At 48.0% G+C, this 14,003-nt stretch overlaps 2 protein-coding genes and 1 long non-coding RNA gene across 7 annotated transcripts in view; 2 read left to right on the top strand and 1 right to left on the bottom strand.

Annotated features, from left to right (window-relative positions):
* LOC309354435 overlaps positions 1-12,687 on the top strand; it is a 146,429-nt gene extending 133,742 nt beyond the window's left edge. The window contains exon 2 of the long non-coding RNA XR_014162296.1: positions 12,077-12,687. This is a non-coding gene — a long non-coding RNA (uncharacterized lncRNA). The remainder of the gene's footprint in view (positions 1-12,076) is intronic.
* The window catches only part of LOC309354249 (glucose-6-phosphatase catalytic subunit 1-like), a 109,885-nt gene continuing 97,949 nt past the window's right edge, over positions 2,068-14,003 (top strand). For 2 of the 4 annotated variants that reach the window (XM_081884345.1, XM_081884346.1), the window contains exons 1-5: positions 2,068-2,366; positions 5,362-5,471; positions 5,566-5,671; positions 8,706-8,821; positions 11,129-11,889. In XM_081884345.1, the coding sequence (XP_081740471.1) occupies positions 2,149-2,366; positions 5,362-5,471; positions 5,566-5,671; positions 8,706-8,821; positions 11,129-11,637 (1,059 nt within the window). In that variant the 5' untranslated portion in view covers positions 2,068-2,148 and the 3' untranslated portion in view covers positions 11,638-11,889. Of the gene's footprint in view, positions 2,367-3,984; positions 4,075-5,361; positions 5,472-5,565; positions 5,672-8,705; positions 8,822-11,128; positions 11,890-14,003 lie in introns of those variants that run through there. The other 2 variants (XM_081884348.1, XM_081884347.1) reach the window with 2 other exon arrangements.
* LOC309354217 (putative protein PTGES3L) overlaps positions 13,687-14,003 on the bottom strand; it is a 35,821-nt gene continuing 35,504 nt past the window's right edge. For both annotated transcript variants that reach the window (XM_081884272.1, XM_081884269.1), the window contains one exon: positions 13,687-13,919. In XM_081884272.1, coding sequence (XP_081740398.1) covers positions 13,784-13,919 — 136 coding nt within the window. In that variant the 3' untranslated portion in view covers positions 13,687-13,783. The remainder of the gene's footprint in view (positions 13,920-14,003) is intronic.

Below are 14,003 nucleotides of genomic sequence, written 5' to 3'. Positions count from 1 at the left end.
GCTCCTGTTGCTTGGTCCCAGCTCCTGCCCACATAGCAGTTTGAAAGCATGTCAAGTGCAAGTAGATAAATAGGTACCACTCCGGCGGGAAGGTAAATGGCGTTTCCATGCACTGCTCTGGTTCGCCAGAAGCGGCTTAGCCATGCTGGCCACATGACCCAGAAAAACTGTCGGCGGCAACGTCAGCTCCCTTGGCCATTAAAGCGAGATGAGCACTGCAACCCCAGAGCCGTCCGCGACTGGACTTAACTGCCAGGGGTCCTTTAAAGGTAAAGGGACTCCTGACCATTAGGTCCAGTTGCAGAAGACTCTGAGGTTGTGGCACTCATCTCGCTTTATTGGCCGAGGGAGCCAGTGTACAGCACAGCACAGCAACCTGTTTATCTCCTTGCACTTTGACGTAATTTCAAACTGCTAGGTTGGCAGGAGCAGGGACCGAGCAACGGGAGCTCACCCCGTTGCGGGGATTCGAACTGCCGACCTTCTGATCGGCAAGCCCTAGGCTCTGTGGTTTAACCCACAGTGCCACCCGCGTCCCAGGGGTCCTTTACCTTTATTATGCTTCCTCTAGAGATGGATTGCTGCCTTGGTCACTATAAATAATGCCCCCACACACCACGGACTTCCGAGATCTCACCTTGTATCCCCACATGCTTCCAAACTGGCCCAGTGCACATCTTTACTGGCCCAACACTTACTTTTTCATAAAATGAAAGCAGTGTATCCTCCCAACCTTCTACGGGAAAATTGGGACCCGCCTCATATCGCTCTTCCCTGACAAGGCTTCCTGCTTCATCCCATCATAACATTGCGGAAAGGTCTGCCCTTCCTCCTGGTAGTCCCATTTATTTATTTCTCCATCTATAAGTAAAGAAAGAGACCTGGGTAAATAGATGAAGCGGACTCCCTGCTTGAAAAGGGGGGCTCACTTTTTTGCAGTTTGGAAGGGGAGAGGGCTGTGAACAGCAGCAAAATTCTGCCCATCTTATGAGTGACCACTATGGTGGAGAAGGTGGGATCTATAGGTGGAGAAGTTATTTCATTGTTTGGATGCTAGGCAGCTGCTGCAATAGGGCTCCTTGCTCTTTCCTTGCTCTTGTGCTCAACATGCATTCAGGGCAAGCACCACCCCACTCCATCCATTGCCCACCCAAAACGAGGGAAGTATGACAGAGAAAGCATTGCCCTCACTCCGAATCATCTTTATTTACTCTCACTCTGAATGAACTTTATTCATCCTCACTCTGAACTGGCTTTGCCCCAGTGTCAAATCTTGGTCTTGTAACATTGTCAGTGTGAGCAACCGGGATAATGTTGTGATGAAAAGCCACCGTTGGAAAACAACGATCGCACAGAAGCAGCTAAACAGGCACAAACAGTAAGCTCTCAAGGGTCTTCCGAGCAAAATTTCAACCCTTGCAAAGCTCACCTTTGTGCCAAAAATGTCCACCCATGAAGCCCTTTTATGGACTCAACAAAGAGCAGAGACCTTCAGGCCAACCTACATTACAAACTTAGATTGGTTTTTAAATTGTTATTATTCTTATCATCATCTCCTGTAGGTAGCTGATGGTTTAGACCAGTGATGGCCAAACTTGGCCCTCCAGCTGTTTTGGGACTACAGTTCCCATCATCCCTGACCACCAGTCCTGTTAGCTAGGGATGATGGGAATTGTAGTCCAAAAAAACAGCTGGAGGGCTGAGTTTGGCCATCACTGGCTTAGACCCATGCACTGCACAGAAACTCTACGGCAGTTAAGGTGATTTGTCGGCTCTCGCTGTCTTGCTAATTTCTCCAGAAAGAGACATTATTATATTTAACTGTCATGGCTTTCCCCCAAAAGTCCTGTGAATTGTAATTCAGTGAGTACGCTGAGAATACTATTAAATAAAACTTGGGTTCCAGAGGAAATGACATTTAAGTAGTTCTGAGTGAGTGGTGCAGCAATGCCCTCTAAAACAGGAGCACTGACTCGTGCAAACAAACACACACTTTGCTTCATGTTGCAGCCTCTGTCAATATTTTTTTGGAGAGGGGAGGCAGTTAAGGATCAAAGATCAGGGGTTTCGGATACAATAAAGGCTCAGTGGCTAGGGAAACGAGCAAGAGCGAAGGTGGGAAAAGACAGTCCCTGCTGAAGTTGCACCATGGACCTTCTGCACAGCGCAGGGGTCCAGGCTACCAGCTACCTCCAGGAGAACTTCATGGGCTACCAGGACTGGTTTATCTTCATCTCCACAGTCGCTGACCTCAAAACTACTTTCTTTGTCTTCTTCCCCATCTGGTTCCAGCTGAATGAGAAAGTGGGAATCCGACTCATCTGGGTGGCTGTGATCGGCGATTGGTTGAACCTGGTTTTCAAGTGGTGAGCGCGGAGTCTAAGAATCCTGATCACCCCATTTGGGGTCAGGAACAAGTTCTCCTCTCAGTCATATTGCCCAGAGACCACAGTGGCTCCCCTCCCCATTCCCTGTAGTCCTAGTTCTTAACCTGAGCCAGGACTCTGTCCTGGACACTGTTTTCCAGGACTATGCAAAGTAGCTATTTAGGTTTGGTCTGAACATAATGTCAAAGCTTGGCTTGATATTATAAAAAGAACCCCGTTGTCCAGATTTTGGCGCTGTTTTTCAGGGCCAGAGCAAACCATAGTTTACTGGTTCAGATGTGATGGCAAACTATGGTTTGACCCAAACTAAGAAGGAGCAAATTAAGCTGAGCTTGTGTGGAAAGGGAAGGGGCAGGAGCAAGCATGCAGGTCTCTTTCCAGACGCATTCTTGTAGTGCTAAATCACAGCTTTGCATTTCATATGAATCCTCTCCCAAAGAATGCCTTTGAGCACTTGCAGAATGAATTCCCTGCGTTGCTTCCACCCACAGCCATCCCCTGGGGTGTGAGGAGTCATGAAGGAGATAGTCAAATCCTGAAGAGGATTGGGAAGGGCTTGGGTAGTTAGAGGTGGACAACGCCGGGGTGCAGGAGGTAGATTTGGGATCCCGAAAAGTGTATGAGGCTGAGGAGCAGGCTAGCAGTCAAGTGTGTGGAGAGCTAGATCCGGAGGAACTGGAGTCAAGGAGGTTGGCAAAGGGGTGTTCTGCCCTTGTGGCATCAGACACCCCAAGTCTCACACCTCTGTTGCCTCCTCCTGTTAGTAAGGAGCTTCTGGGGAGGAAACTGAGGGTAAATTGGGTGCTCAGTTGCTTCTGACAAAACCTCTGTCTCCAAGGACGCTGGCATGGGTATGAACAGACCTAGCAAACTCAACCCATTCCATGCCCATTTGCTTGCCCATTCCTAGGACTCCGACTGCTTGCTTCACCAATGCTGTGCCCTTCCTGCTATTCAAAAGGAAGATGCAGGGGGCTTCTTGCTTGTTGGATCAACATGACAACATATTAGCTTGGGTTTAGCCGTCTATCTAGAGCAGGGGTAGGCAACCTAAGGCCCGGGGGCCAGATGCGGCCCAATCGCCTTCTCAATCCGGCCCGTGGACAGTCTGGGCATCAGCCTGTTTTTACATGAGTAGAATGTGTCCTTTTATTTAGGATGCATCTCTGGGTTATTTGTGGGGCCTGCCTGGTGTTTATACATGAGTAGAATGTGTGCTTTTATTTAAAATTCATCTCTGGGCTAGTTGTGGGGCATAGGAATTTGTTCATTTCTCCCCCAAAAAATATACTCTGGCCCACCACATGGTCTGAGGGACGGTGGACCGGCCCATGGCTGAAAAAGGTTCCTGACCCATGATCTAGAGTTCTTATGTACCTGCTGCACCTTATAAGCTGTGCCTTGCCTAGTTACCGATCTGTTTTATGTTTTAAAACCTTTGACGGAAAATGGACTGGGAGTTTGACTTCTCCGTCCGGCAACAAGGGCCAGGCCAGTTGTGGGGCAACCAAGCTTTCTTTTTCCTTTTTCTTTTTGGAAAGGAAGCACTCCTTGGTTCAGTTGCTTGAGTAATATGGAATAATTTATTTGTTCTGTAGGTGCTTTTCCATGGCATGGTCTGGACATTGTAAATGGCTCTGGGGAGAAGTTTTGCCTTTCTGTCAGGAAGGAGACTGAATTGTCTTTGGTACTTTCAAACACTGTGATTCTATGAGTATAGCATCTAGATCAAGGGAAGTAATAGTGCCACTGTATTCTGCTCTGGTCAGACCTCACCTGGAGTACTGTGTCCAGTTCTGGGCACCACAGTTCAAGAAGGACACTGACAAACTGGAACGTGTCCAGAGGAGGGCAACCAAAATGGTCAAAGGCCTGGAAACGATGCCTTATGAGGAACGGCTAAGGGAGCTGGGCATGTTTAGCCTGGAGAAGAGGAGGTTAAGGGGTGATATGATAGCCATGTTCAAATATATAAAAGGATGTCACATAGAGGAGGGAGAAAGGTTGTTTTCTGCTGCTCCAGAGAAGCAATGGATCCAAAGTACAAGAAAGAAGATTCCACCTAAACATTAGGAAGAACTTCCTGACAGTAAGAGCTGTTCAACAGTGGAATTTGCTGCCAAGGAGTGTGGTGGAGTCTCCTTCTTTGGAGGTCTTTAAGCAGAGGCTTGACAACCATATGTCAGGAGTGCTCTGATGGTGTTTCCTGCTTGGCAGGGGGTTGGACTCGATGGCCCTTGTGGTCTCTTCCAACTCTATGATTCTATGATTCTATGAATCCTCCATTTCCAGAATTTGCCCTAAAAAAGCAAATCATGGATTGTGATTAACTTAAGAAGTAGCCAAATGTACATAATTTTATTTGATTTTCCTCCTTTTTCCCTCTCCCTCCCTCCCTTTTTCTTCCTTTTGCAAAATGTAGTTTTATTTTGTAGAATTAAATGAAAATTGCTTCATCATAGATTGGCGATTCAGATTTCTGATATTTGTTTGATGGTTTTTAAACATGGATAGGCTACCTTTCTATTAAAATACTATTCAAAGGGCTTTCAAAAAAATTAGAAAACCATCTAAAAACAACAAAGAGACGCACAGGCAACTCATAACAAGGGTATTTTTTAAATTTAAAAGATCTCAATAAATAAAATCAGGAATTAAAAACTGTAGCAAGGAATTAGAAATGAAAGCAATATTAATTAAATGTGAATGGTTATAGGAGGAAGAGGGAGGGAGAGGAAATGTGGCTGGGAACTAGAAGTCTTGAGTGCAAAATAATCACACCAGTTTTTTCCAGTTCCTGAAGCCTTTAACAGTAGGATTCCCTGCAAGTTTGTTATTACTCTGAAAACATGGAAGGCTAGGTTTTTCTTTTTCTTCTGAGATGGATTTACTGAGGCAACTGGAATAGGCAGTGGCTTACATCTTCCGGTTTCTGGGGCCCCAACCACCACTCCTTAATCTTCCCTCCTTACAGGATCCTGTTTGGACAGAGACCCTACTGGTGGGTACACGAGACCGATTACTATGGCACCGCAACACGCCCTGCGATCCAGCAGTTTCCCATCACCTGCGAAACTGGTCCAGGTGAGGTTGAAGCTGCCCCCTCTTCTCCCTGTGCTTTCTTTAAGTGGCTGTAAGACCTCCCCCTTTCATTTACACTTGTGTCTCTCCCCTCCAGGCAGCCCCTCTGGTCACGCCATGGGGTCTTCTGGGGTCTACTATGTCATGGTGACAGCCCTGCTGTCGCAACTCTTGCCGCTGCAGAAAGAGACCTTGGCTGCCAGGTGAGGCCCCTGCTCTCAACCTGCACCATCACTATTAACAAAATTAAAATAAAAATTCCTTCCAGTAGCACCTTAGAGACCAACTAAGTTTGTTATTGATGTGAGCTTTCGTGTGCATGCACACTTCTTCAGATACACCGAAACAGAAGTCACCAGACCCTTATACATAGTGAGAGGGTGGGGAGGGGTATTATTCAGAAGGGAGGTGGGAATGGGTGATTGGCTGATAGGTGTGGTAAACCTGTTAATGACTGCAATTGGTCTTACAGGAAAAAGCAAGGGGTGAGATGGCTAAAAATAGCTTTATCATGTATAATGAGATAAGAATCCAATGTCTCTATTCAGACCAAGTCTCTCCATGGTTTTAAGTTTGGTAATAAGTTGCAATTCAGCAACTTCTCTTTCCAGTCTATTTCTGATTTTATTTTATTATTTTACTGTATTTTTCGCTCTATAAGACGCACCAGACCACAAGACACACCTAGTTTTTGGAGGAGCAAAACAAGAAAATATTCTGAATCTCAGAAGCCAGAACAGCAAGAGGGATCACAGCGCAGTGAAAGCAGCAATCCCTCTTGCTGTTCTGGCTTCTGGGATAGCTGCGCAGCCTGCATTCGCTCCATAAGACGCACACACATTTCCCCTTATGGAATGTCTTATGGAGCAAAAAATATGGTATTTTATTTTTTGTTTTGACTACGACAGACCAACACGGCTACCTACCTGCAACTAGAACCATCAGTATTTGTATTAGTATACCACCCTATACATGCAGATCTCAGATGTTCAGAACAGCTGGGACCTTACTTTTAGGAAGACAATGTGGTGCTATTTCAACAGGAGAGCATCTCAGGACAACTTTGCTCCTCTGTCTCCATACTTCCAAGGAGACAAGAACTGCTGCCCCCAGGGTGTAATGACAATCTAGTGCAATGGGGTTACGCTCCCTCTGAAGGAGTTGGGTACACAGCTTGGGGGCACCTCTGGAGCCTTTGCTGTCACTTGAGGCTCAGGTGGACTTAGTGGCTCGGAGTGCCTTCCATCAGCTTCGGCTGATGGCCCAGCTATGCCCCACCTGGACAGGGATAACGTAACTTCTATGGTCTACGCTCTCGTAACGTCAAGGTTAGATTACTGCAAGACGTTATATGCAAGGCTGCCTTTGAAGACGACTCTGAAACTTCAGCTGGTGCAGAATTCAGCAACCAGGTTGCTCACCAGGGCAAGACAGTTTGAGTATATTACACAGATCCTGGGTGGACTGGACTGAATGCCTATTAGTTTCAATTCAAAGTCCTGGTTTTGACCTATAAAGCCTTAAACAGATCAGGACCACAATACCTCAAGGACCGCCTCTCTCCATATGAACCTACCCAGACCCTGAGATCATAATCTTAGGCCCTTGTACATGTGCCTCCTCCATGAGAGACCTAGAGAATGGCAATACGAGAGCAGGGCCTTTTCGGTGGTGGCACCCCATTTGTGGAATGCTCTCCCCTGGGAGGCTCACCTGGCGCCTTCATTACATCTTTAGGTACCAGGCAAAAAACATCCCTTTATCCCCAATTGAGCAATCTATGGCATTTTAAATGTGTTTATGGGAGGGGGTAGGGGAAAGGGGGGGGGTTGTTTTGTTATTGTTTATATTATATGTTATGTGTTTTATATTGTATTTTTATGCTGTGAACCACCCTGAGATCCGCGGATTAAGGGTGATATACAAATTTAATCAATAATAACAATGTTAACAGCAATACAATATAGAAAAATGGAAAGATATGAAGGCTGTCAGTCTGCCACAGGGTGAATTGGTCAGAGCCCTGATAAGTTAGCATTTAAGACAATTGCAATTAAACATTACCTCAGCAAAAAGGGGGGGGGGTATTTCTTTTTTAATAGCCTCTACATTGCCTTTCTATGCAACATCTCGCTTCAACATGTCTTTGAATTTCAACTTAATGAAGTTCTGTCCAGTTTTGGAATATTGGGAATATTTATGAGCAGGATGAGTGAATCTCGAGACATCTTGCTGTACCCCTCCTCCCACAGCCAGCATGGGCAATGGTGAGGGAATGCTGTAGTCCAGCAACATAGAGAGGAATAAGGTCCCCTACACCTGCTTTATGAAGGGTCTGTTGAGTAGATCATCTTGAAACCATCACATGGTAAATTCACACAAATTGTGGGATGCAGCCTTTGACCGCAGTGGTTGTGGGAGACAAGTTCGCTGTCAGGGGCTGGACTGAGGAGAAGTGGTGAGGGCTGCCCCCCTTCTCCTGAACCTCCCTGAGAACAGGAGGACAGTATAGATTTAGAACAGTGGTTTGCAGAAGGTCACAGTTCAGAGGCTGCAGAGGGGAGAAGATGGGAAATATTGGGGAAGCAGCAGGAAGCAGCAGCACCAGGGGAGAGACAGCTGACAGACTCAGTGTCTTTGGAAAGCATTCCTGACCCCCCTCTCCCAGGACCAGACGAGCATTGAGGGTAGAAGAACAAAAAGGCTCAGAGGCAGAAAGCTCAGATAAGTCGACACAGGGGTGACGTAGAATAGGAGAGACGTAGCAGGTGGGACTTTACTTGGAGCAACGCCATTATCTAGGGGAGACCGCATTCCTTCGTCTCTCTCTGTGACTATTGAATAAATTACTTGGTAAGAACTCCTGATTTCTCTGCTTCTTGGCTGCCACTGGGGGAGGGACAGAATTCCCTGAAGCCTGACATTCGCTGACTCTTGCCATTGGGCTGTGGCTACAGAACTGGCTTTCTCAAGCAAGGCAATCTTTTCCTCAGCAAGAGAGAGAGAGAGAGGAATCGTGGCTCTAGATCTCAAAGATTTACATCAGCCTTTCTCAACCTGTGGGCCCCCAGATGTTGTTGGACTACAACTCCCATCACCCCTAGCTAGCAAGGCCAGAGCTCAGGGATGATGGGAACCTCTGGGAACCCACAGGTTGAGAACCGCTGATTTAGATGGTGGCGTGGTAAGATAATTCCTGCTTTTCCTCTGGTCTGAACAAGTCCCCCTCATTCCCAGGTGTCTGCGTGGTCTCCTCTGGGCAGGATTCTGGACTGTGCAGGTCTGTGTCTGCTTATCTAGAGTCTTCCTCGCTGCACACTTCCCACACCAAGTGATCTCAGGTGTGATCTCGGGTGAGTTTTTCCTAGGCTTTTAGCTGTACAACGAAATTTCTGTGCACCAGTGAAAAGGCCTTTATTCACTAGAAACAGAAGACAGTTAGGTGGTGCGTGTGTACTGGCCTCGGTCCAGTAGACCTGAAGGAGCATCTCCACCCCCATCGTTCTGCCCGGACACTGAGCTCCAGTGCCGAGGGCCTTCTGGCGGTTCCCTCACTACAAGAAGCCAAGTTACAGGGAACCAGGCAGAGGGCCTTCTTGGTAGTGGCACCCGTCCTGTGGAACGCCTTCCCACCAGATGTCAAAGAGAAAAACTACCAGACTTTTAGACGGCATCTGAAGGCAGCCCTGTTTAGGGAAGCTTTTAATGTTTAACAGACTATTGTATTTTAATATTTTGTTGGAAGCCGCCCAGAGTGGCTGGGGAAACTCAGCCGGATGGGCGGGGTATAAATAATAAATTATTATTATATTATTATTATAGAGTCAAACAATATGCAAAGGAGTCAAACGCCCAGCAATGCACGTATATGCAGTTGTCCCATCTGGGGATTGAACCAGCAACCTTGGATCCAGGTTGATCTTTGACTGGAGTCAGGAGGAAATAATTTTGCCCCAGCCAAATTGAATATTGTTGTTGGTGACTGTGATATGTGTGGCTGTGATATGTGTGGCATGCTTTGCTTGTAGGAATAATCCGCAACCACTGCTGTATAATGCTCTCCCCAGGGACACCTGCCTGGCGCCATTCCTTTGGCACCACACAAATTATTTTTGTTTTCCTGGGAATTTGGGCAGTGCCAATTACATCACATTGTAATGATAAACCAGCTCTTTATAATGTTTATGTGATTTTATTGTTTTATTGTGTGTGGTTTTTTTTTTCCTTTTGGCAGTAAATTGCCGATAAAGCAAGCCTAACCTTAGTGCCTGTTGGATGTTCCAATATAAAAGGGGCACCAGGTGGGCTATCTTGCCTTGCGACAGGAGCTTGGGTTAAACTCTCCCAACAAAATGAGTCTCTGAAGAGGAATATCCAGTATGGCGATATTCTGGTTAAAAGGATGGCTTATGTGGCAGCCTTGGTGGTCTCTGGCCTCAAGTGCATTGTCAGGGAACCTGGCTAGTGGCTGGGAAGAAAGGGGCTTGCTGGAGGCTGGTCCATCTGGGGAATGGGGCACTGGCCCACCCACCTTAGGCTGGCACCAATCAGCTGCCACGGCCACCCCATCACCTTTCTTCCTTATTTCTTCCTTCCTTATTTCTTCCTTCCCAATCCTGGTGTCGGCTGGGGCAGCTTCCTTAGTCTCAGTGATGTGGTTGTAGAAGTCATAGAAATGTAGAATTGGAAGGGGACCCAAGGGTCATCTAGTCCAACCAGCTGCAACGCAAGAATCTTTCGCCCAATGTGGGGCTTGAACCCACATCAGGGGTCTCATGCTCTACCAACTGAGCTATGATGAATGTTAGCCAGGAGGAGGAGGTTAGAGGCAAAACTAGAATTAGAGGGCTCTGTCTGCCATTTGGCTCTGGCTACTGTTGGTCTTCCTGACCTCAGGCCTACCAGTACGAGTGGGCACCAGCTAACACTGCTACGGCTGCCCTGGTGTGTGTGTGTGTGTGTGTGTGTGTGTGTGTGTGTGTGTGAATATGGACAGGAGAGAAAAAGTAAAACGAGAGGAAGTGAAGTTCTGCTTTTTGATTTATAGAAGAGAGATAGGACCCTTGGAGGCACCTCATGTGGGTCGCGGGTGGCGCTGTGGGTTAAACCACAGAGCCTAGGACTTGCCAATCAGAAGGTCGGCGGTTCGAATCCCTGCGATGGGGTGAGCTCCCGTTGCTCGGTCCCTGCTCCTGTCAACCTAGCAGTTCGAAAGCACGCCAGTGCAAGTAGATAAATAGGTACCTCTCCGGCGGGAAGGTAATCGGCGTTTCCGTGAACTGCTCTGGTTCGCCAGAAGCGGCTTAGTCATGCTGGCCACATGACCCGGAAGCTGTACGCCAGCTCCCTCACCCAATAAAGCGAGATGAGCACCACAACCCCAGAGTCGGTCATGACTGGACCTAATGGTCAGGGGTCCCATTACCTTTTTAGGACCTTGTGTGCACCTCATGTCAGGGTTCAAGGAGACACAGATGGTCCGCGCATAGCATTTGATAACCAGTGCTTTGATGCACTAAATGGCCGACTGCTTCTTCTCTAAAGTTCAAGTCCCAAACCCTCTCACTCAGCCCTGCGTCAACAACACTGAAGGGAGAGGCGTTGCGTGGATGCATTTGTGGATATTCCAGCTAAACAGAATGGTTTCCCCCCCTCCTCAGGGATGCTGGTGGCAGTGTTCTTTGAGCACGTCCGCTCCATCTACAACGCCAGCCTGAGGAGATACGTGGGCACCACTTTCTTCCTCTTTGGCTTTGCCCTGGGCTTCTACCTGCTGCTCAAGGTGCTGGGGGTGGACCTCCTGTGGACGCTGGAGAAGGCCCACAAGTGGTGCGAGCGGCCAGAGTGGGTCCATATCGACACGACGCCCTTTGCCAGCCTGCTTCGCAACCTGGGCATCCTGCTGGGCCTGGGGCTGGGCCTCAACTCTCCAATGTACGCGCAGAGCTGCAAAGGGAAGCAAAGGCCGCGGCTGGCCTTCCGCCTCAGCTGCATCGTTTGCTCCCTGTCCGTCCTGCACCTGTTTGATTCCTTCGAGCTGCCCACCGACAGGGAGATCCTCTTCTACATCCTCTCCTTCTGCAGGAACACCTGCGCTCACATCTGTGCTGTGGCGCTGATCCCCTACTGCATCTCCTGGCTCTTCCGGCAGACAAAGAAAGACGCATAGGGGGGGCAGAAAGTTTGGAACACAGCTACCTTGGGCATGGTTCTCCTGTTCCAGCTCTTGCAAGGGCCCTCGGGACTCAGGGCTAAAGCTTTACAAAACGTTGCCAACTCTTTTGTGGGAGATGGAACTGAGCTCCTCTGCACATCGATGAATACGAACTTCCCCCAGGTTAGCATCAATAGCATTCTGACATCCAAGCAGGAACAGCGGCAAGGACAGATACAGTGGTACCTCGGGTTACATACGCTTCAGGTTACAGACTCCGCTAACCCAGAAATAATACCTTGGTTTAAGAACTTTGCTTCAGAATGAGAACAGAAATCGTGCTCCGGCGGCACGGCGGCAGCAGGAGGCCCCATTAGCTAAAGTGGTGCTTCAGGTTAAGAACAGTTTCAGGTTAAGAACGGACCTCCGAAACGAATTAAGTACTTAACCCGAGGTACCACTGTACATAGGAAGCTGCCTTACATCAAACCAATACTGTTGGTCCGTCTAGACTGGCAGCGGATCTCCAGGATTACAGACAAGGTTCTCTCCCAGTCCTACGGTGACAGGTGTAAATGTGTGTTGTGAAAAAAAATCTTCAGGGTCCAAACTTGAACAGTTAGATGAAGTTCCTTTCCGTTTTAAAGGGAGCTGGGGGTATCTTGGGCATTCAATAGTAGTTTTTGCTGCAACCAATTGCTCTTTCTGATCTCCGTTCAGGTGCCTTCTCCTGGTTTGTTCCTGTCTCTCACTATGAATGTATACACGCTTCTCCTTATTTGTCTCCATTCCTCTACCAGCCACAAGTCTCAGTCTTTCCTCTTTGTCATCTCACTTCAGTCTTGGATATCTGCATTTTGCCCTCTGTTCCAATTTAGTCTTGTGGGTTTTGTGGATGATTATTCCTAACATGCCTTCCATTGGCACAATATAGGTAGAAGACCCAAGTCTCTCTGGTAATGGTGGGTGTGTGGCTATTTTATGTTAAAGGATGTCTTTTACTAGCAATACAACTCTAAGCAAACTTTCCAGGAAATGAATCAATGCACTGTCATATTGCTCAAGTCACGTACAGTGGTACCTCGAATTACAGACGCTTCAGGTTACAGACGCTTCAGGTTATAGACTCCGCTAACCCAGAAATAGTACCTTGGGTTAAAAACTTTGCTTCAGGATGAGAATAGAAATTGCGCAGCGGTGGCGGGAGGCCCCATTAGCTAAAGTGGTACCTCAGGTTCAGAACAGTTTCAGGTTAAGAACGGACCTCCGGAACGAATTAAGTACTTAACCCGAGGTACCACTGTATTCAACAACTTCTAGGTTAGCAAGAAAACTCTGGTGGACAGTAGGAAAGGTAAAGGTAACGGTACCCCTGACCATTAGGTCCAGTCGTGACCGACTCTGGGCTTGCGACGCTCATCTCGCTTTATTGGCCGAGGGAGCCGGCGTACAGCTTCCGGGTCATGTGGCCAGCATGACTAAGCCGCTTCTGGCGAACCAGAGCAGCGCACGGAAACGGCGTTTACCTTCCCGCCGGAGTGGTACCTATTTATCTACTTGCACTCTGACGTGCTTTCAAATTGCTAGGTTGGCAGGAGCAGGGACCGAGCTGTGCTTAATGCCCAAACATATCTGACTCCCTCCTGACAGTGGGGCAGTCCTTGGTGAGGCTTACTCCTCCATAAGCACATTTTAAGATACAAACATTTAGCAATATCTGCCTTTGGAGCACCTTGGCTGTAGCGTGCAGGGAGTCTCCAGAGGCCCAGCTGAAGTGGTCAAAAAGAGAGAGAAAAGAAGTAGCAAACACCTGCGGGGCTTGATTTGGGATCGAGACCGATTTGGGGACGTGCAAAAATCAGTGCAAGGGCTCAGAGGGACTCTCCAGCATTTACAGGGGGGAGGTTCCTTCTAGGAAAGACAGCATTGGCTTCCAGGAATGCTTTCCCTATCCATCCCTCACTTTTACCCCCCCCCCTTGAAATCTCTCACTTCACTGCTGTTTCCAAATCATACCACTGGTCTCCTTTGTTGACACTGCCACACTGAAAGTAAGAACCTAAAGGGGGAGGAATCCTTAGTTTATTACTTTACAGTCCTTAAGAACGGTGGCTCAGTTGTCATATTCACATTGCGCCATTTACTCCCGTTGTCCATCCCGTCACTGCTCTGTGCTCCGTTCGCTGACAAATGTCCGGAGGAGCGCTTCCACCTCTGGACGCCGGCTCATCCGCGTGGCTTTGCCCTGGTAGCGGCCCCGCTTCCCAGCCCCTTTTCCTTCCAGCAGTTCAGCCACCCTTGGGGGAAAAACAGCAACAAGGTCAGACTAGCTTCCCCTCGCGCCACATTTGCTTGGTTGGTCAATGGGCTCTCATAGAGTA

The sequence above is a fragment of the Podarcis melisellensis genome (assembly GCF_964234715.1).
Source record: "Podarcis melisellensis genome assembly, chromosome: 13".
Classification (NCBI taxonomy): domain Eukaryota; kingdom Metazoa; phylum Chordata; class Lepidosauria; order Squamata; family Lacertidae; genus Podarcis; species Podarcis melisellensis.
This window is presented reverse-complemented; position numbering and strand designations above follow the sequence as displayed.